General features: G+C 39.4%; 1 protein-coding gene across 2 annotated transcripts; it reads left to right on the top strand.

The window, feature by feature from the left end:
- The first annotated feature begins 124 nt into the window (after nt 1-124).
- Nucleotides 125-27,740, top strand: LOC133788654 (lactoylglutathione lyase). 2 transcript variants are annotated; one of them, XM_062226208.1, is made up of 9 exons: nt 125-257; nt 542-661; nt 756-817; nt 1,266-1,326; nt 1,643-1,722; nt 1,831-1,901; nt 2,683-2,772; nt 26,216-26,339; nt 27,410-27,740. In XM_062226208.1, exons 2-8 carry the CDS (start codon nt 569-571, stop codon nt 26,314-26,316), a joined length of 558 nt encoding a protein of 185 aa, XP_062082192.1. In that variant the 5' UTR covers nt 125-257; nt 542-568; the 3' UTR covers nt 26,317-26,339; nt 27,410-27,740. The 2 variants fall into 2 exon arrangements, with proteins under 2 accessions (XP_062082192.1, XP_062082191.1); XM_062226207.1 differs by lacking the exon at nt 125-257 and adding an exon at nt 264-461.

Below are 27,740 nucleotides of genomic sequence, written 5' to 3'. Positions count from 1 at the left end.
TAGTTACCAAATACATTTTTATTTTATAAAAATAAAAAAATATAAAACAAAAATATATTTTTATTTTTGAGTTTTAAATCCGTAGCTATTTGAGACTTTAAGCCTATTTTAACCCTTGAACCAATGATAAGTTATTTCCCTTTTGAAAAAAAAAAGTTATTTATTTTTTAGAAAAGTACATTAATTATTTCGAGCATGTAAGGCTGAAAATCACTGGCAGATCACTTCACTCTGCTGCTTTGAAAATCATCGAAAAGGTACTCTACTCTTAGTACGTACTAATAACAAAATCTTTGATTCCCATGGCTGCTACTTCTTCAATCATAACCACCCTGTCCCCCCTCTCCCTTCTCCGCGTCACCATCACCATCACCAAATTATCTCCATCCTTTTCGTCTTTTTCTTCTTGTTCTTCTTCATTTTCTTCAATCCCATTTCTCCTCCCCTACTCCAAACCAAAGGTCTCCCATTTCGTTCTCGACTTTCCCAGTTCATCTATTACGGTTTTCTGATCTGTGTTTTTGTTTTTGGTGCATTTCAGAGTCTGAATCGATTCCGATTGTTTTCAATGGCCTCCGAACCAAAAGAATCGCCGGCAAACAATCCAGGCCTTCAGGCTACTCCAGATGAGGCTACTAAGAGCTACATCATGCAACAAACGGTAAGCCGATCGAATTTATCTTCCCCTCCCCCCCCCCCCCCCCTCCCTTTTTATACTTCTCTTGTTTTATCTACGTTTCAAATTTTGATCGCAGATGTTTCGAATCAAGGATCCCAAAGTCAGCCTTGACTTTTATTCTCGCGTTCTGGGCATGTCGTAAGTTTTAGTGAAATATCTTCTCCACTCATTTGATATTTTGATTGGTCAATTTTTTGTATCAGTGGGCAATGCGTACAATTAACCTCTGCTTTATTTGTATAAGAAAAATAGAATGTTTCTTTGGTGAACTGTAACTACAGATGACCCACTTGAGGTTTTGGTACTTAACAGTTTGCTGGTTGGGACTTTTTATGCAACAGACACATATTGATGATGTGGGTAAAATTAACAATCTAAACCAGTTTCTTCAGTCTAGTTTGTAAGAACATTTTCTAATTGAATGAAATTAACATATTTTTATGTGCTACATTCCTACCCCTTCATTTTTGACAGAACTGAAGTAGTTTCAATTGGAAGAACAGTTGGCATGTTAAAAAAAAGAGGAACAGTTGAGCATATCCTTTCTGTTCAATCATGCTCTTATTTTTTAATCTTCTTTTTGCAGGCTACTCAAGAGGCTGGATTTTCCAGAAATGAAGTTTAGTTTGTACTTTTTGGGCTACGAGGTAAAAGTTTAAAGCATCAAGGTTACTGAACCTAAGCATAGATCAGTGCGTCCGTTGTCTTTAATGATAAAGAGTTTATGACAACGTGACGTTGTGTTTGGTTTTCTGACATCTCTTGTCTTCAATATAAAGCTCTGTTTTGGGTTTGTTTTTAATGTGAATTTGAATGTGTATTTTTGGACTTATTTTGTTGCAGTCTGTTAAAGCTTTATAAATTTAATCTGAAATATGAGGCCTTAAGTTCCTTGAGTTTCCTTCTTTACCCTTTTACACCTGGCTGGAAGAATTTATGAACAGTTGTTTTTATCTTATGTAGGACTCTGCATCTGCTCCAATAAATGCAGTTGATAGAACAGTTTGGACTTTTGGTCTGAAGGCTACTATTGAGTTGACACAGTAAGAATTATATAATTTTCCAATAGTTCTCTCTTTTTCACTAATCTTGTATTTTTCAATCTTGTTTAATAATAATATTGGATTGTCTGAATATTTTTTCTTTGACAGTAATTGGGGCACTGAAAGTGATCCAGAATTTAAAGGATATCACAATGGAAATTCAGATCCTCGTGGTTTTGGTAATTCTCAATGTTAAACTGACTATTCTTTAGGATATCCATAAGGTAATAGATATTCGAATCTATGGTCATGTTTACATGTATGATTCCATTTATGCTTAAAACTTATTCAACGTAGTCAGAATCACTGATTTGATCAAATGTAAAACCCTTCAAATTTATCCTTTTACATTAATCTTATTATCTAAATTTGATAACTACCTATCTTAATCATCTAGTTATTCTAGGCTATGTTGCTGTCATGGATGAGCATGTCCTGATTGGTAATATAGCGTGAGTAAAAATTACAGTCCAATTGATGTATTATATCATTTGAAATATTTTTTTAGATTCAACAGTCCTAGTCTAGGAGTCAGATTTAGATAGTATGTGGAAGCTCCATTTCTAAATCTTGTCTAGTATTTTGAGGGTTTTTCACAAATACTTAAATTTATATATATATTTATATAATATATGTATACTCAGAAAACTTTAAACTCAATTAAACCATCTCAAGTTCGAAATTGGGGATCCCGCCTAACCCTGCAATATATAGAGAGCAGGAAACTGTAGGAATTGCGAAACAGGTGCTTATGAGGGACTTGAACCTGGGAGAATATCACATACTTTATTTTGAGTGTAGTGTAGTAGCCGTATGTTACTTCCCACCGACCTCCTGTTTTCATGTGACAACAGAGTGCAGTGGCACTTAATATTAGATAGCTGGGACAACAATTTCTTCACTTTTGACTAAATATATCTTTGTGTTGAACTCTGGAATTTATTGGTATTTGTTTTGCAGGACACATTGGCATCACAGTTGATGACACATACAAGGCATGTGAAAGATTTGAAAGTCTAGGGGTGGAGTTCGTACAAAGACCCGATGATGGTAAGCCATGATTTATTTTGTATTATTGTTCTTGAAAATGCTTGGTATACTTTGTCAATCATAGCATGTGGTTCTTGGCATGATCTTGTTGTATTGAAATATGTTCATGGCTTAGATTTTAATTTGCATGTCCACATGAAATGGCGTCTGTGATAAATTATGATTTTCTCATACTCGCTTACAAGAGGAATAAATTAGATTACAATTTACAGCAAGAATTGAATCTCTAAGGAATAGTTAAGTAGTTGGATTTTTGTAACTGAACCTTGACCTTCCACCCTTTCTATCTGGGGATTCATTAAAATGGTTGTGTTGAATGTTGGTACATCATGGTGTTCGGTGAGGAAAATACCACCTAGGGTCTTAATGATTTTTAACAGGATGAAGTGCGTTGGCTGAGATCCAAGGAATGGGGTAAAACAAAATCTTACAAGTGGTCGTAGTAGTTGCATTTTAGACCAAACCTTTTTCTTTCAGAGAACCTATCATTCGTGTTTTATTTGGGAGCTTCACCAAGCTCTTCTGATAAGCCCCAGGTCAGATTTGTGTAACAAAGAAAGAAAGCAAGATATGCTTGACTAGTATTGTATTAAGGTATTTAATTACTTGTACAGTTGTTATTTTTAATTGGTAAGTAGGCTGATGTGTATTAGTTTAAAATAGCTGATGTGGCAGGGGTTGTTATGTATCATAGACTATATAACGGTGGGAGGTCATTAGTGAGGGGTGTGAAGAAAATTTAGTCTCATTTGTTAGGAGAGCCCCAATCCTCTCGAATGTTGGTAATAGGAGAGAATAAGCCTCTCGAATGCTTGTGGATGTAACTTTCTGATTCTTCATCAATAAATTTATGTGAGGGATTTCAGCAATTTGTGTGTGTTGAGATAGAAAGATTCTAACTAAGAAAAAGCTTATCATCTTCTGAGGTCTGGCACTAAACAGGTTTTCATACTTGAAGTTTGTTAGATGACAGCTACTGAAGATAACTTCTTTCTGGATTATATTGAATGTTGCAACAAATGCCTCACTAGGATTAGCAACTGGACTGTAGTTGTGTTTTTGCTTGATGACATTTCATCCTCTAAAAAGGGATAATAGCATCCTTCCACAACTATTATTACAGGAAGGGAGAAAGGGTTCTTCATAATTTACATTACTATTGATTAAGCACCAAATCCATTTGGTAGGCAGTAGCCGTTCACCCATTCTCAGGGATTGCAGCTTTTGCTTTGTAAATTTCTAAGGAACAAAGTATTAGATGACAACTGAATATATAAATGACTATTATATATTTAATATTAATATACATCCACGATGCATATGTGGATGTTATTTGGGAGAGAGTAAAACATTGGGTGGCTATATGGACATTCAATTACAAAGAGTTTAAGGCTACTCTTTCTCCATGCTACTGCGACTGGTATTTTGGGGATGTAATGTGACAGTTTTTGGTCCATAGATTAGTGTTAGATACTATATGGGACCTTTTAAAGCTCTTTAGATTGTAATTCAGATAATACTGTAATGATATGTGAAGAGAATTGTATATTGTATTGAAAATATAACATCTATTTATACACAACTAGAGAAGTTATTCTAGGAAACTAAATTAACTAATTAATCCTAATTGTCAACTAATAAACAGTTAATATGCACACTATTGCACAGCTAATATTCACATTATAACACTCCCCCTTAAGCTGGAGCATAAATGTTAATTATGCCCAGCTTGTTACAAAAATAGTCAACCCGAACCCCATTTAAAGCTTTTGTAAAAATGTCCCCTCGTTCTCCAATCTTCACATATCCTGTAAAAATTAAGCCTTGTTGAATTTTCTCACGAACAAAATGACAATCAATTTCAATGTGCTTCTTTCGTTCATGAAACACAGGATTAGTTGCAATATGAAGAGCAGCTTGGTTATCACACCATAATTTTGCAGGTAGTGAAGTTTTAAGTCCTACATCAGTCAATAGTTGATATATCCACATTATCTCACACACAGACTGTGCCATAGCTCGATATTCTGACTCTGCACTAGATTGTGACACAACGGTTTGCTTTTTACTCTTCCATGAGACCAGATTCCCTCCAACAAAAATATAATGACCTGAAGTGGATCTTCTATCTACTTTGGAACCTGCCCAATCTGCATCTGAGAAACACTCAATATGAGCGTGTCCGTGATTTGCATACACAATACCTTGTCCTGGTGCTCCTTTCAAGTAACACAAAATTTGCTCTAATGCTGCCCAATGATCAATTGTTGGGGATGACATAAACTGACTTACAACACTAACTGAGTAGGCAATGTCTGGACGAGTCATAGTAAGATAATTCTACTTCCCAACCAAGCTTAGATACTTTTCAGGGTCTTCAAATGGTTCCCCATCTCTTGTAAGGTGCAGATTTGGAGTCATTGGAGCACTACAGGGTTTTGCCCCTAATTTTCCTGTTTCAGTCAATAAGTCAAGGACATACTTTCTTTGAGATAGAAAGACACCTTGTTTACTTTGAGTGACCTCAACTCCTAAGAAATACTTTAACACCCCCAAATCTTTCGTATGAAATTGAGTATGAAGGAAAGATTTAGAGAAGAGATTCTGCTAGTATCATTTACGGTAATAACAATGTCATCCACATATACAACTAATAAAATGATGCCAACTTCTGATCGTTTGTAGAACACCGAATGATCAGACTTGCTTTTCATCATACCAAATTTCTCAATAGCCTGACTAAACTTTTCAAACTAAGCACGAGGACTTTGTTTCAAACCATATAAAGATTTTCGAAGATGACAAACTCGCTGTGACTCCCCCTGAGCAACAAACCCAGGAGGTTGCTCCATATACACCTCCTCCTGAAGATCACCATGAAGAAAAGCATTCTTGATATCAAGTTGATGTAAAGGCGAAAGATGAGTAGCTGCCATTGAAATAAACAACCGAACAGATGTCAACTTTGCAACAGGAGAGAAAGTTTCAGAATAATCTACTCCATAAGTTTGAGCATAGCCCTTGGCGACAAGACGAGCTTTCAATCTAGCAATTGACCCATCCGGATTGACTTTAACCGTGAAGATCCATTTGCAACCGATAGCCCGTTTCCCTGAAGGTAAATTGACCAAGTCCCAAGTACCATTATCATCTAAAGCATTCATCTCCTCTAGCATTGCAGTATGCCAACCAGGATGAGATATGGCTTCACGAACAGTCTTAGGAATAGAAATAGAATCAAGGGAAGCAATGAAAGAGCAAGAGGAAGATGACAAGTTATTATAAGAAACAAAAGAAGAAATGGGATAAGTACACTGACGTTTACCTTTGCGTAATGCAATTGGAAGATCATCGCTCGGGTCCGAATCTGATGACGAAGGAGCAGGTGTAGGACATGATTCAAGAGGTTGTCGCCTGGAGTAAACTTGAAGAATAGGAGGCTTCACAAGAACAGGTTGCGAGATTGGTGATAGGTCCGAGTCAGGAGAAGAAGATGTGATAGAATAGACCAACAAATCATCGTCCTCCCTTTGACGAGTGGGAACGGGCAGAGAAGGGAAATAAGTTGTATCTTCGAGGAAAGTGACATCAATGGAGACCAAATATTTATTAAGACTGGGACAATAATACCGGTAGTCTTTCTGAAGATGGGAATAACTAAGGAAAATACATTTCAAAGACTTGGGATCTAATTTAGTGACATGCGGACGGACATCCCGAACAAAACAAGTGCTACCAAATATCTTAGGGTCAACAGGAAACAAAGACTTTTGCGGAAAAAGAATTTTGTAAGGTATCTCACCTTGAAGATCAGAGGACGATATTCAATTAATGAGAAAGCATGCTGTGGAAACTGCATCAGCCCAAAACGGTTTAGGAACATGCATTTGAAATAAGAGAGCTCGTGCAGTTTCAAGAAGGTGTCTGTCTTTACGTTCCGCCACACCATTTTGGGATGGGGTATCAACATAGGAAGTTTCATGAAGTATGCCATTCTGAGTCATATAAGATTGAAATAAAGCAAATGTATATTCTTTGGCGTTATCACTTCGCAAAGTACGAATTGAAACATTAAATTGAGTTTTAATTTCAGCACAAGACGCACAAAACAGGGAAAATAGCTCTGAACGACTTTTCATTAAAAATAACAAAGTTACACGAGAATAATCATCTACAAATGTAACAAAATACCGAAATCCAGGTTTAGACAAAATAGGAGGACCCCAAACATAAGAATGAACTAATTCAAAAGGAACACTAGCACTTTTATTGACTCTAAGACTCGAGCTAAGACGATGATGTTTTGCAAACTGACACGACTCACAATTTAAGGAAGACATCGTACTATATTGAGGACAAAGCTTCTTTAGTAAAGGGAGAGATGGATGACCCAATCAATAATGAGCCTCGAAGGGAGAAGGAACACTCGAGCAAGCAATAGAGCTGGGGTGGCGATGTATCAAGAGTGTAGAGGCCTCAGATTCATGTTCTTTACCAATAATCTTCTTCGTCATAAGATCCTGAAATAAACAATGATCAGGAAAAAATGAGACACAACAATTGAGATTACGAGTGAGTTGACTGACAGAGTAAATTAAAGGATAAATTAGGTAAATGTAAGACAGAAGACAAAGACAGCAAAGGGGTAGGAGTGATGCTGCCAGACCCACGAACACACGATGGTGACCCATCGGCTAAAGTAACTGTAGAAGTAGAAGCAGAAGACTGAAATGAAGCAAAGAGACTAGAATTACCCGTCATATGATCTGTGGCACCAGAATCAATGACCCATTTTGAGGATCAGGAAAGAAGGCACACATTAGTTTTACCTGAATCAGCAATAGCAGTGATAGAAGGAGATGAAGACTTAAGTGATTCTTGATACTTGGAGAACTTGGCAAACTCATCAGCAGAGATAAGGATTGATTTGTCAGAGGTATCACTATTAGATGCAACATTAGCTGAGTGTTTATGCTGGTTTTTAAACTGTAACTTTCTACACTCAAACTTGGTGTGGTCTGGTTTTTTACAATAGTTGCAAATAATGCCTCCAGAATCCAATGTTCGAGTGTCAAATCCTTGTGAACTACCTCCTTTGTTTCCACTTGGATTAGAGGATCTCCCAGGTGCATAATTATTATTGCGACTTACCAAGGCACCATTAAGAGAAACGGGTGGTGTTATTTACGTGTGGAGGACACGACTAAATACATCTTGTAAAGAGGATATATCAGTCCCAGAAAGAACTTGTGCCTTAGCAGAATCAAACTCAGAGGAGAGCCCAGCTAGAAAGCTCATAATAACCATTTGCTCTCGTTGTTTTTGTTGAACCTTCACGTCGGAACTAAATGGCAGCAACACATTAAGCTCCTCATACGTCTTTTTAAATGCCATAAAGTAGTTTATAAGTGACTGATCTTGTTTTTCCACACGGTAAAATGCTTTGCAAACCTCATACATACGAGAGACATTCCCTTTTCCCGAATACAAAAATTCCAAATAATCCATTAGTTCTTTAACAAACTCACAATGATTGATCAAGCCAATTACCTCACTATCAATGGAATTTCGAATCTGAAGGAATAAGCGAGCATCCTCCCTGAGCCATGCCTGTCTCGAATCACCTTTGTCTTTAGGAGGATCATCAGTCAAATGGTCATATTTGTTGATACTTCTTAAATAAAGCCGAATAGTCTTACTCCAGTCCAAATAATTCGAACCATTCAGTTTATGGTCTGTGATTTTAGACATCATAAGAACCACATCAGATACCACAGATTTTGTCTCAGCCATAACCTCAAAAGCAAATATGGAGAAAACAAGTAAACAAAGCCAAGAAAAGGAACTTTCTAAACACAAGATCTGAACAAATACAGATATGAAAATGACCGGAGAAGAACATAAACTGGGCAGAAAAGTGCCGAGAAGGACGTGGGGACCAACCGGAGTCGAAAGCACGGCAGCTGAATGGTGCACGCGCCGGCGCGTGGGGGACTGGGCAGCGGGCTACGGCGGTGCGTGGGCTCCACTCGCGGCGTTTTGGGACCTCGGACGGCGGGGTTTGGTTGGTCGGCGGCTGGGCAGTCCTTCTGTGCTGGGGTGAGAACAAAAGAACACTCTAAATAGGGTTTCCGAAATAGGAACCCTAAAAATGATAGAAAATTAAACCCTAATTGCAAACCCCAATTTGTGATGAACTCTAATTTCGAATTTCGAATCTCAAACCCAGAACCTGGCTCTGATACCATGTAATGATATGTGAAGAGAATTGTATATTGTATTGAAAATATAACATCTATTTATACACAACTAGAGAAGTTATTCTAGGAAACTAAATCAACTAATTAATCCTAATTGTCAACTGATAAACAGCTAATATGCACACTATTACGCAGCTAATATTCACACTATAACATTACCCAATCATGAATTATCTTTTATTGATATACAAGTATTAATATTAATATACAAGTATACTAGTGAATTTATGTGTTTGCTTACTAGATTGTATGTTTTACTAAATAATGTGATAGGCACCAGCTCAACTCTTTAGAAACCAGACAACAAGAATCGCAAAATGATAAAAAAGGAGGAATGGAAGTACAAATATTGCATAGAATCAGAAAATAATGCTGTCGGTCGATATTCGAGACCGCCACTCCCACACAACACAATTTACCAAAACAATTATGGATTCCCCACAGATGCTTCTCCCTACATGTTTATTCCCATGTCAAACTTCAGCGCTACCACTAACAACCTATACATTACCATTATCATCCCTAACTTCTTGCTGTTGTGGCTCCACCCCTTTTTTCTTGACCCTAGCATATGTAACAAAGATTAGAGGCTTTAACATTACTTGCTGCCCAAGAACAAACCTTGTCCTCAAGGTTGAAATGAGGAAATTGGTCTTTAATAATCTCAAAATTCTCCCAAGTATCTTCTGATGAAATGGTGAGGAAAAAATGTTTCTTACTATATTTCTAATCACTGATGATTTTGTACAACCTAGGACTAGAGGTATATATAGGAAATACAGAAATAATTACATTAAATACAGAAATAGGAACCGATTCCTATTCCCAGGAATCCCAAAGATCAAAACATTAAAAACCTTATTTTCTTCTAACTGTCAACACTCCCCCTCAAGCTGGACTATAGATATTGATGAGTCCAAGCTTGTTTACAAGAAAATCAAATGTTTGTTCAGATAGTCCCTTTGTGAGAATATCAACAAGCTGTTGATTAGTATGCACATATCTAATGCTGATAACTCCTCTGTCAATTTTTTCTTTGATGAAGTGACCGTCAACTTCCACGTGTTTGGTTATGTCATGATGTATAGGGTTATGTGCAATGCTAATAGTAGATTGGTTATCACAGTAGAGCTGAATAGGGGCTTCATATTTAATCTTCAATTCTTCTAGTAGACGTTTGATCCATATAGCTTCACACACTCCATGAGCCATGAGCCATGGCTCTATACTCTGCTTCTGTACTGCTTCTTGCAACCATAGTTTGCTTCTTACTTCGCCATGTGGTTACATTCCCCCATACCATTGTGCAATATCCAGATGCAGACTTTCTATCATCAATTGAACCAGCCCAGTCTGCATCTGTGAACACTTCAACCTTTCTCTCAATTCTCTTCCTGAAAAAAAGACCCTTTCCTGGAGTTTGCTTGAGATATCTCAGAATTCGATACACTGCATTGAGATGTCCTTGACACGGATCATGCATGTATTGACTGACTAGACTCACTGCAAAAGCAATGTCGGGTCTAGTATGTGAGAGGTAGATGAGTTTTCCTACCAGCTGTTGGTACTTCCCCTTGTCAACTGGACTTCCTTCAAACATTTTCTTTTTGTCTCCGAGCTCAATTGGAGTTTTGTTGGGTCTGCTTCCGAGCATTCTTGTCTCCTTTAGAAGATCTAGAGTGTATTTTCTCTGGGACACGGAAATACCTTTTTTACTTCTAGCAAATTCCATACACAGAAAATATTTGAGAGCACCGAGATCTTTGACTTCGAACTCCTTTGCCAACATTTCTTTGATTGAGTTTATCTCCTCAATGTGATTACCAGTGATAATTATGTCATCAACATCTACGATTAGTACCGCAATTTTTCCACTTCCTAAGTGTTTGACAAAGAGAGTGTGATCAGTTTGGCCTTGTATGTATCCAAGCCCTTTGACAACTTTCAGGAAACGATTGAACCATGCTCGGGGAGATTGTTTCAAGCCGTAGAGAGATTTGTTCAGTTTGCAAACTGTGGTTGTCTTGAGAGATTCTTCAAATCCCGGAGGCTGACTCATATACACTTCTTCTTCAAGTTCCCCATTCAAGAACGCATTCTTTACATCAAGCTGATGTAATTCCCAATCCATGTTAACCGCTAGTGAGAGAAGAGCTCTGATAGTGTTGAGTTTGGCAACTGGAGCGAATGTTTCCGTGTAGTCAATTCCATAAGTTTGAGTAAACCCCTTGGCAACTAACCGAGCTTTGTACCTCTCAATTTGCATTGAATTTGACGGTGAACACCCATTTGCACCCTATTACCTTCTTGTCTGGTGGTAACTCTACTAATTTCCACGTTCCATTATGTTTAAGTGCTCTTATTTCTTCAAGCACTGCTGCTTTCCACTGAGGAGAATCAAGAGCTTCTTCAATATTCCTGGGAATCACAACATTTGATAGATTCGAGGTGAAAGCTTTAAATGGAGATGACAATTTTGAGTAAGAAATGAACTTTGAAATGGGGTGTTGGGTACATGATCTAGTTCCTTTCCTTAATGCAATAGGAATATCTAGATCTGACTGTTTGTTAGATGGGAGAATACCTGGATCTTTTGAGGGAAGCGGTTCCATCACCGGATTGGGCGTTTGACTGTGCTGAGGATTCATAACTTGTTTATTTCTCCTGGAATACACCTGAATCTCTTTCTGTACGTTTTGGTCTTGAGGATGTCCTTTTGGTTCAGTGTTTTTAGGAGAGGTTGGTGGATTTTCTTGTTCAGGAGGGAGAGTCTGGATATCTGGTTTAGAAGAAAGTGGAGTGGAAGAGGTAAATGGAAAAAGAGTTGTTAAGGGTAATTCTAACCCCCAAGACCACTGAGCTTCTTGCTGGTGATGGTTGGACTCCCCCTGAAGCGATGTGGGAGTGAAGTAAGGAGTATCCTTGAAAAATGTGACGTCACATGAGATGAATGTTTTTTTGGTGATGGGACAATAACACCGATAACCTTTTTGGGTAGGAGAGTTACCCAAAAACACTGTCTTAATGGCTCTAGGATCAAATTTACCCCGATGGTGGGAGTGAACATGCACAAAAGCAGTGCAACCAAATACTTTAACAAGTAGAGTATTTGTAGAGATGTGAGGATGTAGAGATTGAAGAACAGAATATGGTGTTTTGAACTGAAGGGGTCGACTAGGGAGGCGATTAATGAGATAAGCAGCAGTAAGGATAGCGTCGCCCCAAAGATGTTTAGGGACATGCATAGTGAACATAAGAGCACGAGCTACTTCTAAGAGATGGCGATTTTTGCGCTCAGCAACTCCATTCTGTTGCGGAGTATCAACACACGAGCTTGATGGACAATCCCATTTTTGAGAAGATAGGGACCAAGAGTGGTATTGAAATATTCAGTACCATTGTCGGTACGGAGTATTCTTCTAGATGTTTGGTACTGTGTTTGGATCATTTGATGAAAGTTCTGAAAAATTTGGCATGTTTCAGACTTACTTTTAAGAAGATAGACCCAAGTGAGACGTGTGTGATCATCAATAAAAGAGATAAACCATCGCTTACCATGAGAAGTATTGACCTTGGAAGGTCCCCATATGTCACTATGAATTAGAGAGAATGGGTTGGAAGGTGTATATATTTTGTGAGGGAACGAAATTCGTGTGTGCTTGGCAAATTGACAAATATCACAATGAAAATCAGTAATATTCTTATTTACAAAAAACGATGAGAATAAGTGTTTTAAATATAAAAAACTTGGGTGCCCAAGTCGACAATGCCATAACATAATTGTTTTTGAAACAGAGTTTGAAACAAACGATGAACTTGAACAAGAATTAGAAATAGAACTTGAACCCAAACGTAGTAGAGAAGAGAGCTCGTTAACTGGATGTTGCCTTTCAAAGAAATAAAGTCCGTTATGAACCCTAGCACTGCCAATCATCCTCCCCGATGATAGATCCTGAAATTGACAAGAATTTGACATGAATTTAGCGAAGCAATGATTATCACTGGTTAATTTTTGGACAGAGATTAAATTGCATTTCAAAGAAGCAACATAAAGTACTGATTTAAGAATGAGGTCAGCAGATAATTTAATAGTGCCTATTCCAACAATAAGAGAATGGGTGCCGTTTGCAATTGTGATTCTAGATTTAGTGGAACATGGAGAATAAGTATCAAACAAATGTGGTAAACCTGTCATGTGATCAGTGGCACCCGAATCGATGATCCATGGTGTGTTGGAGGTGGAAGAAAAATTACCAGAGTGTGCAACAGAGGCACTATGAGTCTCAGGACCGGAACTGGGTTTTATGGATGATTGACTCAAAAGAGTGTATAGGTGGGCAAGTTGTTCCTTACTGAATGAAGGGGTACCAGCACTATTCTGATCATTGGTACTCTCAGTTTGAGTTTGATAGGCCTTTTTTGTCATTTTGGCGGCGAGGGGTCCAATTTGGTGGTTTACCATGGATAACCCAACAAGTAGATCGAGTATGACCGTGACGTTGGCAGTGATCACACCAAGGCCGATCACCCTTTCGATTAGGTCGAGGGTCGGGAGTGGATCTGCCATGTGGTGGAGGGCCAGATTTTAATACGAGAGCTGAGCTTTCAATGGGCTGCAGGTCAGGAGTAGAGAGCATGACACGACGACGTGCTTCTTCACGTCTAACCTCAGAGAAGGCTTCTTCAGTGTCAGGAAATGGGGCACGACCCACCAGACGACCTCTAACTTCATCAAGATTACTGTTTAACTCCGTAAGAAATTCAAAGACTCGTTCTTTCTCTAACTGCTGCCGCTGGATTGTAGTGCAGTTAGCACATAGTGGTGTGGTATCCAGATACAAATCGAGCTCTTGCCACAAGTCTTGTAAGTCGGAAAAATATTGGGTAATAGTTTGATTACCTTGCTTGATTTCTTTAAGCTTGGTACGGATTTCGAAAATCTGAGAGGCGTTACCAAGGTCAGAATACATTTTCTGGGCAGCGTCCCACACCTCCTTAGCAGTCTTAAAGAACAGATATCTGCGACTGATTTTTGAGTCCATTGAATTAATTAACCATGCAAGTACAATGGAATTTTCAGCTTGCCATACCTTGTATGTAGGATCATTGAAAAGAGGTGCAAGGAGATCACCAGTAATGTATCCTAGTTTACCACGACCACAAATAACAAGTTTGACAGATTGGGCCCATTGTAAATAATTTTTGCCATCAAGTTTATGGGCTGTAATATTAAGTAAACCACTATCAAGGTTATAAAGAGAGCCCATAGACCCACTGGGCTGAGTTGGGGTTAGGATTACCTTCATTGGGTTGGGTTGAGTGAGGCCCAATATTTTGAGAGGTAACTTCCTCACTATTCGACATCACAAAGAGAAAGGCCCAATATTTAGAGAAGCGACTGAAGGGCTACTAGAGAGAGCCAATATGTTGTTGTGAGGGCGACTGAAGGCCCAATATGTTGCTGTGAGGGAGAGAGCCGAGAGAGGAGCGACTGAAGGGCTACGGGGGCCGACTGAAGCGCCAAGAGCTGGCCGAGAGCTCTGAGGGCGACGGAGGGCCGACTGTAGCGCCGCCGGACTGGACTGCTGCCGGATTGGACTGGCCGAGATGCTGGAGATGATGCCGGAGAGGAGTGACTGGAGGTTGAGCGCCGGAGCAGGTGCCAAATGACTTCGCCGGAGGCCTGGAGTGTCGCCGGACTGGTTTGCGACTGGAAGGAGGGACGACTGCCGGAAAAAATGGAGGAAAACTGAGGGGGGGACAGAATCGAGCCTTATGTCTCTGATACCATGATGAAATGGTGAGGAAAAAATGTTTCTTACTATATTTCTATTCACTGATGATTTTGTACAACCTAGGCTAGAGGTATATATAGGAAATACAGAAATAGGAACCGATTCCTATTCCCAGGAATCCCAAAGATCAAAACATTAAAAACCTTATTTTCTTCTAACTGTCAACATCTTCATAGGTAGGTAGACCCTTCCAACAACTGCGCACCTTAGTACCAAAATGTTTGACAATGGTAGAGGGGCAAACTCCAACCACATTTGAGGTTTCCACCAGAAAGTCCAAGTTAGAAGTATGGCTTGAAGGAAGAAGAGGAGACACCACGTGCTCTCCAACAACTTTCTTGAGTTGAGAAATATGGAGTAAATGGTGCATGTGGGTTGACGGTGGAAGCGGTAGATGGTAGGCAACTTGCAGGCCAATTTTCTTGGGGAATTCAAATGGGCCTTAAATGTGAGGAGCCAACTTCTCATTTAGTTTGCTAGCCAAGGAACATTGACAGAATGAACAAAGCTTAAGATAAACACAATCACCTACTTGAAAGGTAATATCATGATGTTTTCTATTAGTATAATACTTCATTTTTTGCTAAGACCGCAATAAATGGCCCTTTAGCACCACTAGAATCTCATTACGTTGGTGGAGCTGACTTTCAACTTCAGCATTAGCATTTTGACCAGCTCATACTGAAGGTCTCAACCATATAAAGCCTAAAACGGGCTCATACCTGCTGCTGTATGATAGGAAGTATTAATAAATGAAATTTGCCCAAGCAAGCCAACGAGACCAGCGGGATGGGTGTGTAAGCTGCAAAGCAGCACAAATAGGTCTCCAATCCACAATTGACAACTTTGATTTGACTATTCATGTAAGGATGGTAGGTGGAACTCTGTTGTAGTTCAGACTCCTGTAAAGTGAAGAGTTTTTTCCAAAAAGAGCTGGGGAAAATCTTATCACAGTTTGAGATATTACTCTGTCATCCCATGAAGACATACTGCACCATTAAGACACTCCAAAAGCCACCACTTGAGCTGAGAAAGGGTGCTTCAACAAAGTGAAGTGTATGCTTAGCTAACCTTCTCTCTACTACAAAATTGCATCAAAGCCATTGGATTTGAGAAAGCCCTCAAATTAGGATTAAACTCAATGCTATTGATAGATTTGAATTATTTATAGGGATATTGGAATTACTCTATTGGTTAGGTTCACTTGTTAATAGTTAATTTCGTGTTTATGATGGAAAATCTCAGGAAAAATATGAAGTTTGAGGTTAATTGAAGATTTCACGTTCAAGTCTTGAATTAATTCAGTACATGTTGCGCAAAGCTGGAACTTCAACCCTAAGTTTGACTATGATCCAAGCGTTTTCTTGGAAAAATTCGTGAAATAGAATTTGTAGATTTCTTCCTCAGCTTTCTAGATCATTTTGAATGATTCCATTTAGAGTTCAAATGAGAAAGTAATCCAAGTTTTACTGAGAGAGGTTGAATCAGGAAAAATGCTTTGATAGTAGGTTCTACATGGGCACATGGATTTTCTATGTGGGCACAGGGAGTTGCAACTAGGGCTTATTTAAAGTTCTTTATGGACCCTATTTAAAGGGGGAATTCATATATTTCACTAAGGTTATGATAGGAGGTTAGTTTTGAACTTGGAGAGCAAGTTTTTGGGGAGAAAAACACAAGGCAACATTGGATTTTGAAGATTGAAGACGGATCAAAACACTACTAGTTTCATCTTTTTTTTTTCTTCTTTATTCTATCTTTTATCTTTTGAATTTCAAACTATGAATTGTTATTACCATTTAGTTTTTATAAACTAAATTCTTTTTTTAGGGCTTTATTGGAATCCTGTATTTATAAATAAGTTTTCTTTTTAATTCTTTATTTTGATGTTCATATTAATTGTTTATATTGATTTGTGTTTAATGCTTTATAAAGAGTGATCAACTTTGAATTGAATTATTAATTTAGGTGAAATTTGGAAGAGAAAATCTAAGTTAGACCCAATCAATATAGCATAAGATTGACATGTTTATGTTGATTTGTGTTTAGGATAGGAATATACCTAATCACCTTAGGTAGTCAAATTAGGATTAAACTCAATACTATTGATAGATTTAAATTTTTTATAGGAATATTGGAATTACTCAATTGGTTAGGTTCACTTGGGATTTGGGAAATCCTTGTAAATACGTAAGAACCCTATACTAGCAATTAGAACATTAAATTAAAGATAATGAAAGATTCTTATGGAAGAACATAGGGGGAAATTTATGACCTAGATTTTTATTGATTATTTGAATTCTTAATTTGCAATTAGTTTATTTTCTTAATCTTTATTTATATTTCTTTATTTTCTTGAATTATTATTTGACTTGGATTGAAAGAAAAAGTGTGTGGTAGTTGACAACTTAAAAATTAGTCCCCGTGGGATCGGTTTTAACATACTACTTGTTAAGTGCGCTTGCGTGAGAATGATAAAATTAATAACAATTGCCATTGTATCATATTTTTGCCTCTGACATACATCATAAGAGGCAACAAAATCCTATATATATCCTTCTTATTGCCCTGCCAATGAAACTCAACAAAAATACGTTAATTGGTGTCACAAATACCCGCATGACCCGAGTCACGCTTGAATGGAACTCATGAAGCAATATGGGAATATAGGGATTGTTGAAGAAGTACTAATCGATCTTTGTAACGTGATTGCCTTTTTAAAATGGAATACATAACGTAGGAAGCTGGATTTTGTTGGAAAGCCTATTGTATATTTGAGAGAAACGAGTCTTCTACAACCTGATGGGGTAAATCAGAAAAGTATTGAAAAACATGAATCGATAAAGCAGCTGAGGAAGAAAGTTCACCATGGACCCGTGATAGGAGATTAGTAGCACCATTTTGAACACTGAGCTTATACTGAATGTCAAAATCGTAACCTATTAGTTTCAAAACCAGTTTTGGTACTCGTCCTTCCACAATCCATTGCTCCAATAAAAATTTTAGGCTCCTTTGATCTATCCGCACAATGAATTTCTTACCAAGCAAGTATGGGTGTCGTTTCTTGTTGGCAAACACAATAACCATCAACTCATGTTTGTACATAGACTTAATTCGAGTAGTAGGACCAAGTTTCTATATATGCTGAAGGGTGATTGTTTGGCATGAAGACTACTCCAAGTCCCACTCTAAAAGTGTCGGGAGAAGTCGGGGAGTGCAAGGACTGGTAAATGCAACATAGATTTCTTGAGTTGTTGAAAGGCAGCCTCAACTTCAAAAGTCCAACCAAATGTATCTTTAAAAAGTTGTTGAGTAAGGTGCCAAGCAATCTTCTTGTAATTTTGCAAAAATCGTTGGTTGTAACTAGTGTGCCCCAAAAATCGTTGTAATGGCTGAAGAGTTTTCAAAGTAAGCCATTTCTTTAAATGCTTGAATTTTTTTGAATCGATAAAAACGCTTCTAGTGTTGATGTTATGACCAAGATATTGAACTAGTGGTTGAGAAAAAATGCACTTTTCCATATTGGCATGCAAGTGATGAGACTGAATAGCAATAAAAACAATCCGAAGATGTTCCATAAGAGATTCTTTCAGGAAGATGTAAACAAGATTGTCATCAAAGAAAAAGAGGACAAACGTATGATGATAAGGTGAAACACATCATTCATTAGGGATTGGAAGTTGGATGCCTGCAATTCACTTTCTATTCAAAACTTGGAAAATACAAATCTAGCATTCGAGAGGCTAGAGAACTCTCCAAGAGCACAACTCACTTTTTACATAACCGAATACCTTTTGCTTGCACTTCCCTCAACATTAAAAAAGCACGACACTCTCCTCAATCCCAAGGCCTAACCAAAAAGGAAACAAATCCCCAAAATATCCCTGCTTACAAGAAACATAAAAAAATACAAGTAAATAAGATAATAAACTCTAACTATCTAGGTGGCCATACGCTTGGCATATGTGAAATGGATTGGAGGTTTATCAATACTTCCCCCAAGCATTCACCTTGTCCTAAAGGTGAAAATTCGGAAATCGAGTTCCAAGCAGCTGGTAATCCTCCCAAGTGGCTTCAAAAGGAGGCAAGTTCTTCAATGGAATGAGGACTTCTAATGTTCCAGGTGCTCCCCCCGAGTTTGGACGCACATCTAGGAGCGACTCAAGCTCAACCAACATCTCAAACTCTTCAATGAGTTGTGGAGGCAGCAAGGAAGAGGAATGAGATTGGCCTTTGGCGCGTCGGAGCTATGAAATGTGAAAAACAGGGTGAATAGTGGCATTTTGGGGCAAGTCTACTTGTAGGCCACGGCACCAATACGTTGCAAAACCTTAAAGGGGCCATAAAATCGGGCAGCCAATTTCTGGTTGGACCGGGTAGCCAAGGACTTTTTCCTGTAAGAACGGAGCTTCAGAAAAACTAAATCGCCAACCTGAAATTCATCCTCACGGCGGCATAGGTCAGCATACTTCTGCATCCTTTGTTGAGCACGAATCAGGTGCATACGAAGGTCATCCAAAATGGCATCACGCTCTAGGAGAAATTGCTCAATCGAGGATACTGCCGTAGTCCCAATTTGGAAACGTAGTAATAGAGGGGGATCTCGTCCATAAAGGGCCCTAAATGGGCTGCACGCAATCGTTGTGTGATGCGCTGTATTGTACCAATATTCAGCCCAAGAGAGCCATTTACACCACTGTCGAGGCTTTTCCGAAGTAAAACAACGTAGATAAGTTTCAAGACAACGACTAACCACCTCACTTTGGTCATCTGTTTGTGGGTGATAAACCGTACTACCCTTAAGAGTAGTCCCCTGCAATTTAAACAACTCTTGCCAAAAATGACTGAGAAAAACCCTGCCATGATCTGATATAAGAGACCCCAGAATGCCATGGAAGCGTACAATCTCTTTGGCAAAAATGGCAACAGCTGTCTCAACAATAAAAGGATGTTTCTGGCTCAAAAAATGAGCATATTTGCTCAATCTGTCCACCACGACAAGGATAGTTGTATATCCATCAGACTTGGGAAGGCCTTCAATAAAGTCCATTGTCACTTCCTCCCAAACAAGGGCCGGTAAGGGAAGGGGTTGTAATAATCCTGTAGGAGAAGTGGAGAGATTTATTCCGCTGATAGATATCACATTTCGACACCATGCGAGTTACGTCAGATTTCATTCCTACCCAATACAACTTAGCAGCAAGTCGTTGATACGTCCTGGCCTCCCTAGAATGCCCGCCGATGGGAGAAGCATGAAATTCCTTGAAAATGTGAGGGACCAAAGAAGAAGAACAAGAGATGACCAGCCTACCTTTGTAAAACAAAAGACCATCACGCTCCTGAAATCCCTTATGATCAACCTTGCCCGACTCAATGTCTTGAAGAACCCGATGCAAAAAACCATCAGCCCTAATTTCAGATTTGAGTTTGTCCCAGTCTCCATTGAAGTAACGTGATAGTAGAGAGCTCCATCAAATTGAGCCTTCGCGAGAGTGCATCGACGACCTTATTCATAAACCTCGCCTTGTAGTGGATCACAAAGTCATACCCCAAAAGCTTACAAGCCCAACGCTGGTACTCAATGCCAATAACTCGTTCAAAAAGAAATTTAAGGCTTTTCTAGTCAGTTTGAACAATGAAACGTCGACCTAGCAAATAGGGCTGCCATTTGGTGACCGCGAATACAATTGCCATAAGCTCCTTTTTCGTAAGTAGATTTTGTCGTGCCCACTGTCCCAACACTTGGCTATGGAAAGTAATCGGTCTATCCTCTCGCATAAGCACTGCGCCAACGACAAACCTCGAGGCATCTGTCTCAATGATGAATTCCTTAGAAAAATCAGACATGGCAAGAACGGGAAGACGAGTCATGGCCTCCTTTAACTGTTGGAAAGCAGTAGTCGCAGACTTAGACCAGTGAAACCCATCTTTCTTTAGTTGTTCTGTCAATGGCCTAGCAATGGTGCCATAACTTTGGACCAACTTCCTATAATACCCAGTCAGCCCCAAAAAACCACGCAACTGAGTTAGAGTTTTCGGAGATGGCCAATCAAGTATAGCTTGGATTTTGGATTGATCCACCACGACACCTTCAGCTGAGATCATATGACCCAAATATGCCAACTGAGAATGTCCAAACTCACATTTCTTGGGGTTGACAAATAAACGCTGATGCTGCAAGAGGGTAAAAACCTGGTGCAAGTGTCTACATGAGTAGTCATATTGGGGTTGTAAATTAAGATGTCATAAAAAAAACCAGAACAAACTTCCTCAAAAATGGACGAAATATATCACTCATTAGAGATTGGAAAGTGGACGGAGCATTTGTTAACCTGAACTGCATCACCATAAACTCATAGTGACCATCATGGGTCCGAAAAACAGTCTTGTGTACATCCCCAGGGACCATTCGGATCTGATGATAGCCAGATTTCAAATCAAGCTTGGTGAAAATAGCTGCCCCATGGAGCTCATCCAACATCTCATCTATGACCGGAATTGGAAAACGATTGGGAACAGTTTCTTTGTTCAAAGCCCGATAGTCAACACAAAATCGCCAACTTCCGTCGCGCTTCTTCACCAAGAGGACTGGGCTAGAGAATGGGCTGGAACTAGGCCGAATAATACCAGCAGCAAGCATCTCGTGGATCAACTTTTCAATTTCATCCTTTTGAAATTTGGGATACCGATAGGGGCGGACATTGACGGGAGCAGCCCCTTCCTTCAATATGATGGCATGTTTGTGTCCCTGGATTGGAGGACAGTCGGTAGGCAGTTGCCAAAGATGGGAAAATTGATCCAAAACTGAGGAGAGCTCGGGAAAGCAATCAACACTAGCAGAGGTGTCCTGAGCGCACAAAGGTGCCGCAGCTAAGTGACCAAGCTCCACATAAATCGCTTGATCCTCATGTTTAATAGTCCAGAGCATAGCTTTAAGTGAAATAAATGTCCGACTAAGGGATGGGTCACCTTTTAGAGTCACCGTCCGATCGCCGAGAGTGAACTTCATCAATGTATAAAATACTGCTTTTACGCCTCAAGGCATTTTGTTTTTGTGAGGCGAGGCATATGCCTCAAGGCGCACTGAGGCATAAGCCTCAAATATTTAATTAATGTAGGTGGCTTACGCCTTTCTAATTGATGTAGGTGCCCTCGATAGTCTCCAAGGCCAAAGGAATAAAATCTTCCACAATTTCAAACTCTAGAAAGTGCAAATATACCCCATGATAGATTCTAGCTGTTGGGATGTGATCCCCGTTGCCCAGTTGAACACCGTACCCAGCCGTCAAAGGGATGGGTAAATGGAGCTGCGTGATCAAAGCTTGGGAGATTAAATTATGGGTAGCCCCATGATCAATAAGAACCACCACATCCTGGGTATCGACAGTACCACGCACTAGCAAGGTTTTTGGACTAGTCAAACCAGCCATCGAATTGAGTGAGACCTTCACCGATGATGGCAGCGCGACCACATCCAAATCGATGTCGTCAAAATCCACGGGAGGGTCATCTTCTTGCACGACCGAAACATTGAGCTCGCTCTTCTTGCAGCGATGGCCTGGGGAGAATTTTTCATCACAACGATAACACAAAACCTTTACCCGCTTCTGTTGAATCTCCTCATTTGTCAAACGTCGATATTCGCCCTTAGAGCTCGAAGTCGTGTAACTTGTTGGTGTTGTTGAACAGAAACCTCCTAGATTGGTGACTTTATGTTGCCAAATAGCCCGACAGCTACTAGAGTCAGACCGAGAAGAACCGGAGCCCATCTTAGCAGGGCCCAGCTTATCCTCTATCAGTTGGGCCAAATCCATGGCCTGCCCAAGCCCAACGGGCCTCAAGGGCCGCAGTTCCTTCTTGATGGCTGGTTGCAAACCACTGACAAACTTACTCAACAAACAAATCTCTGAAACCTCCTCCAATAGTGCTGCCTTTGCACTGATTTGGCAACGATACTCTGTGATGCCGCTCTCCTGCTGGAGCATCCATTGTTCATGCAAGCTGCCATCGTGTGTGGGGCGGAATTGTTTCAGCAGCAGGTTTCACATCTTCTTCCACGTCAAAATTGCCCTACGCATAAGCTCCCATTGATACCAAAGGAGAGCATCTCCGTCGAAGGAGATAATAGCCGCTTCCAGCTTTTCTGATTCCGAGTACCACTGTAAATCGAAGAACCGTTCAGCCTGCAGCAACCATCCATCCGGGTTGTTGCCGGAAAAAATGGGCATCTCCAGTTCGCGATACTTGTGACTAGGTTTGGCAATGGGGGCTGCTGAACCGGTCTCCTCCATGGGTTTGGGCCGGGACTCCGAGCTAGATTCTCCTGGTATAGCAGGTGTGCCAGATGCACCAGCAGGCTTTGAAGTGGATCCTTGGTTCTTGAGGAGTTGATCCAAGCACTCACGAATGCTTGCCATCTCTCCCTGCAAACCACCGACAGCTTCTTCCATGGTGTCCAACCGAGACGCCACCGTAGTAGCTGGGGTTTTCTTTGTCATGGTAGGCTCTGATACCAATTTGATATACTCTGCAGTGTAATGCCTGCAATTCACTTTCTATTCAAAATTGGAAAAATACAAATCTAGCATTCGAGAGGCTAGAGAACTCTCCAAGAGCACAACTCACTTTTTACATAATCGAATACCTTTTGCTTCCACTACCCTCAACATTAAAAAAGCACGACACTCTGCAATCCCAAGGCCTAACCGAAAAGGAAACAAATCCCCAAAATACCCTTGCTTACAAGAAACATAAAATATAAAGTAAATACGATAATAAACTCTAACTATCTAGGTGGCCTTACGCCTGGCATATGTGAAACGGACTGGAGGTTTATCAGGTACATCTTCGCAACAAACTCGGATTTGGTGATTTCTGGATTTGAGATCGATTTTACTAAAAATGGTGGTGCCACACAATTCATCCAACAACTCATCATAGGAATTGAAAGTTTATCTAGAAATGTAACTCGATTCAAAGCCCAAGAGACAACACAAAAGTGCTAGGTACCGTCTTTCTTCTTGACAAGGAGCATAGAAGTGGAATAGGGGTTGAGACTTGGTTGAATGATGTTTGCTGCAAGTATCTCAACGACCAAATGCTCAAGTTTCGTCTTCTGTAAATGGGGGACTGATAAGGAGTTACCGAGATAAGCGAGGTACCTTCTTGTAAAATGATAGCATGATCTTGAGCCTTAGAGGGAGGGAGTGAGAAGGCATGTCAAAATTATGCTTGAAAGATTATAACATCTCGAATCTAATTGGGGATGATGGATGATGCAACGTAGAAGACTCCGGAGATGACTACGAGAGTGTTCAATGGTTTAACTCCAATATAAGTCCTTGGCCCGCCCTCATGTTTAAGGGTGCACATCATAGCATTTAAAAGAAATTGGGGACTTACTCAGGGAAGGATTGCCTTAGAGAGTTGCAACTGAATTCCCCCAATTCATGTAAGACTCACCTAGGGACACCAACCATTAATACCCCAAAAGTACCAATGCACTGTTGAGTTGAAGAGGATAGAAATCAACGATGACATCCAACTCAAATAGATGTAAACAAGCCTATTGACACAACCCCATGGGGCGTAACTCCCTAGTAGGCATGAGAGGCAACAACGATTTGGTTACTATCATACTAGAGATGAATCTAAGGAACGTGCTTGAGTAAATCAAAACCACAATGTCACTTTTCCCAATTCTTCCACAAACCTCCATGGTGTATGTAGCTGTAAAACCTATTAAGGCTGAGAGGAAGAGTTCAATAGAATTTGGCTGTCGCAGAGGATTGAGACTATATTTGTTGGGTGACTAGAAAAGAAGCAATACTTCATTTCTCAACAATTGAACCCGACGTTTGAGAACGACCCAAGGACGTAAACGACCCACTCCGAAAAGTGAAGATGGCCAAATTCTTGTCCTTCATCTATTGGGCTAGCGACATCATATGTAGTGGCCCAATGTGTGCAAGTATAGTGAGCTTAGCCTGAACATCTTGTTGAAACCCATTTATGAATTAGGTCTTGAGGACGGGTTCCAGAGTGGCCATAAATGGGAGCTGACAAAACCTTAAAATGGCATTTGAATTCCCAAAATATGTTGATTTTTCGGTGGGAGAAAAATTGGCAAAGGTTGCCTTTGCTAGAGAACCGAAAAGAAACGATCTAGTGGCAAATCTCTAAATGCGTCCCATCTTCACAATGGATCATTTAGCAACTCGCTTTGTCCTCCAAACAGACCACTGCAGTGCGAAGTTTTTCAGCAAAGGTGAGGTGGTTGATTTTGAAGTAACTTCCAATGCAGAAAAGCCAACCATAGGTGTTAATTCCATCGAAAATTGGCAGTTCCATTTTTCCGAGTAGTTTATCCACCCTACGCAAATGGTCTAGAAGATCTACGGCAGATTTAGTGACCTTAGCCTTGTCGTTGCCACTGCCTGAGGCTGTTGAAGGAGTGGGAGAAAGACCAAAATCTGTTGGAGGAATTGGAGGACTAGCATGCTCACAACAATGAACCAACAGATCCAGGCGCTTAACAAGAGTAATTGCTCTCTTCAATTAGAGGAACCTTGTCAATGCCAGAATGAAGCTTGTAAATGTCAACCTTCTGAAAATCCAAGCGCAGCTTCCTAACCTCTAATTGCGTCATTGCTAACTTTACTTCGAGGTCATCATTGCTAACTTTACTTTGAGGTCATCAACATGGTGTTCAACTCGCTTCACACCCACCATAGTGCAAGTAAGCGGAAGCTCTGATACCACTGACAGGCACCACCTCTTTAAAACCAGATAATAAGAACAGCAAAATGATAAAAATGGAGTGGAAGTTTACTGATATTGCTTAGAATCAGAAAATAACACTTATGGATGGTATTCGAGAGTCTGCCACTCTCCCATACAAAACAATTTACCAAAATGATTTTGGTACCCCATAGAACCTTCTCCCTACACGTTTATTCCCTCACCTAGAGACTCAGAACCTACTAGATGTCCAAGCACGTAAGAACTTCAGCTCTACCACCAACAACCTATACATTACCATTTTCACCCCTAACTTCCGGGTTATGTGGCTCAAACCCTTTCTTGCCCATAGTATATGTAACGTAGATTGGAAGCCTAACATAACACTGTTGAATTCCATTCTAGGAGGTTGGTGTTGCTTTAAGAAATATTCTGTATATATTTTGTAATTTATTTGAATTTATATGGAAATTTCACCGTAAGTGATGAGGTTGGGTAATAAATAGACATAGTTTCTTCCCAAGGGTCCCTCATTCGCCAAAAAACTAAGCGAATTTTCTCAAACTCTTGTAGTCATTATTGATCTTTATTTTAATGAGGTAGTGAATCTTTTTGTTTTACTTTAGTTGTATGTTTCTTATTGCACAGGGAAAATGAAGGGGATAGCATTTATCAAGGATCCTGATGGCTACTGGATTGAGATTTTTGATCTTAGAACTATTGGGAAAGTCACTGATAATGCTGCTTAAGATCATTTTATCAAATATTTCTGGTAAGGTCGTGGCTTCTTTTTTATTTGCTAATCAGCTCCTGCTTAGTAATTCTGGAAAGGTCGTGGCTTCTTTTTTATTTGCTAATTAGCTCCTGCTTAGTAATTCTGGATATACCTTGATTATCTGCTACTCTGTTTTACAAATTCCAAGCTGATTTACTTTGTCATTATCACTTTTCAAGTAAGTACCAAAACGGAGAATGCTTTTTTTTTTTCTTCGTTTTTGGATAACCTTCTTTGGGATTATTCAACCCCTTCTCTTTCTCCTTTTGATCAATTCGAATTGATAAAGATGAAGGGAGGAACTAACTTAAAATCCAATTATGAAGGATTTTGTTGCATTCAATTTATAATGATAGTTAGCAATATAAATTTATTAATACCTATACGCACATATGTATCTAAAATGTAAAATTGTTGTACAACATTGAAAATCAGTCTTAGATGGGGGTTCAAACTCCAAACTTCTAAATTCACATTCCCCAAAGCACTTAGTGAGTTACCAAAATGGAGGATTCGCGTATTAGGTTTACAGCACCAAACAAACTTAATAGACACAAAGAACTCTGGTGCATCAACTGTAGAAGGTTGGTTCTTCTGAAGACTGTTTCGGTAACGATACTCAATTATTGAGGGCATAATTCTTGTTGGTTAAGTTGTAGCAAATTCATGATTAAATGAGCAAGAGAAAACTGAAACCCCGAATAGGAATTAAACCCTGCAAATTTTGACGAATACACATTAGTTATGGTGTATAGCAAAGATTAAACTTTTGTTACATAAAATGACATACGACTCATTTCATAGTATTGAACTTGCATTATTTTGAGCAAAGAATAGGGGTCTTGGGCGTAAGTATGAACTGAAGATAAAGAGAGATGTTCGTCGGATTTGTTTAGGCTGTGTTCAAACTAGAATATCTTAATCATGTATTTATGAAAATATGTTTCCATTAATATATCCCTATTATATTTTTGTCTACTTTGCTTTACTTCCACAATTGTAAGATTGATGAGTTGAGTTGCTATCTTTGTTCTGAGTAATGAAAAGTACATTCGGATTTTGTGCAGGCATAAATGAGATATTGAGATGTGACTCTTAAACCAAAACCATGCTTCATCTTCATCTGCCACTGACACGCGGCAGACACTGATTTGGACTTTGAATTACGTTTGGGACCTTTTTTCTCTTTCTTTTTTTCATCCACTTCATTTGCCTTGTGTTGCTTTTGGAGACTATTGGTCTAGTGAGATGACTGTTGTGTAAACTTGAACAAGTAACCATCTATTTTATATTAGGAAATTATTGTCTTACTTTGTTCAGTAGAAACTGAATCCTTGGTCACAATAAATGCTTGGGATTCTTAAGATGGTATATGCAATATCAGTTAATCTTTCTGAA

The sequence above is a fragment of the Humulus lupulus genome, chromosome 7, assembly GCF_963169125.1.
Source record: "Humulus lupulus chromosome 7, drHumLupu1.1, whole genome shotgun sequence".
Lineage (NCBI taxonomy): Eukaryota > Viridiplantae > Streptophyta > Magnoliopsida > Rosales > Cannabaceae > Humulus > Humulus lupulus.
Note: the sequence above shows the minus strand (reverse complement) of the source record. Positions and strands in the feature narration are given on the sequence as shown.

Bases quoted from the DNA above. Each gene is read 5' to 3' on its own strand.
- LOC133788654 (XM_062226207.1), top strand. From the start codon at position 303: ATGGCTGCTACTTCTTCAATCATAACCACCCTGTCCCCCCTCTCCCTT. The intron at 662-755 runs GTAAGCCGATCG...TTTTGATCGCAG, and splicing joins GCTACATCATGCAACAAACG to ATGTTTCGAATCAAGGATCC. The intron at 818-1,265 runs GTAAGTTTTAGT...TTCTTTTTGCAG, and splicing joins TCTCGCGTTCTGGGCATGTC to GCTACTCAAGAGGCTGGATT.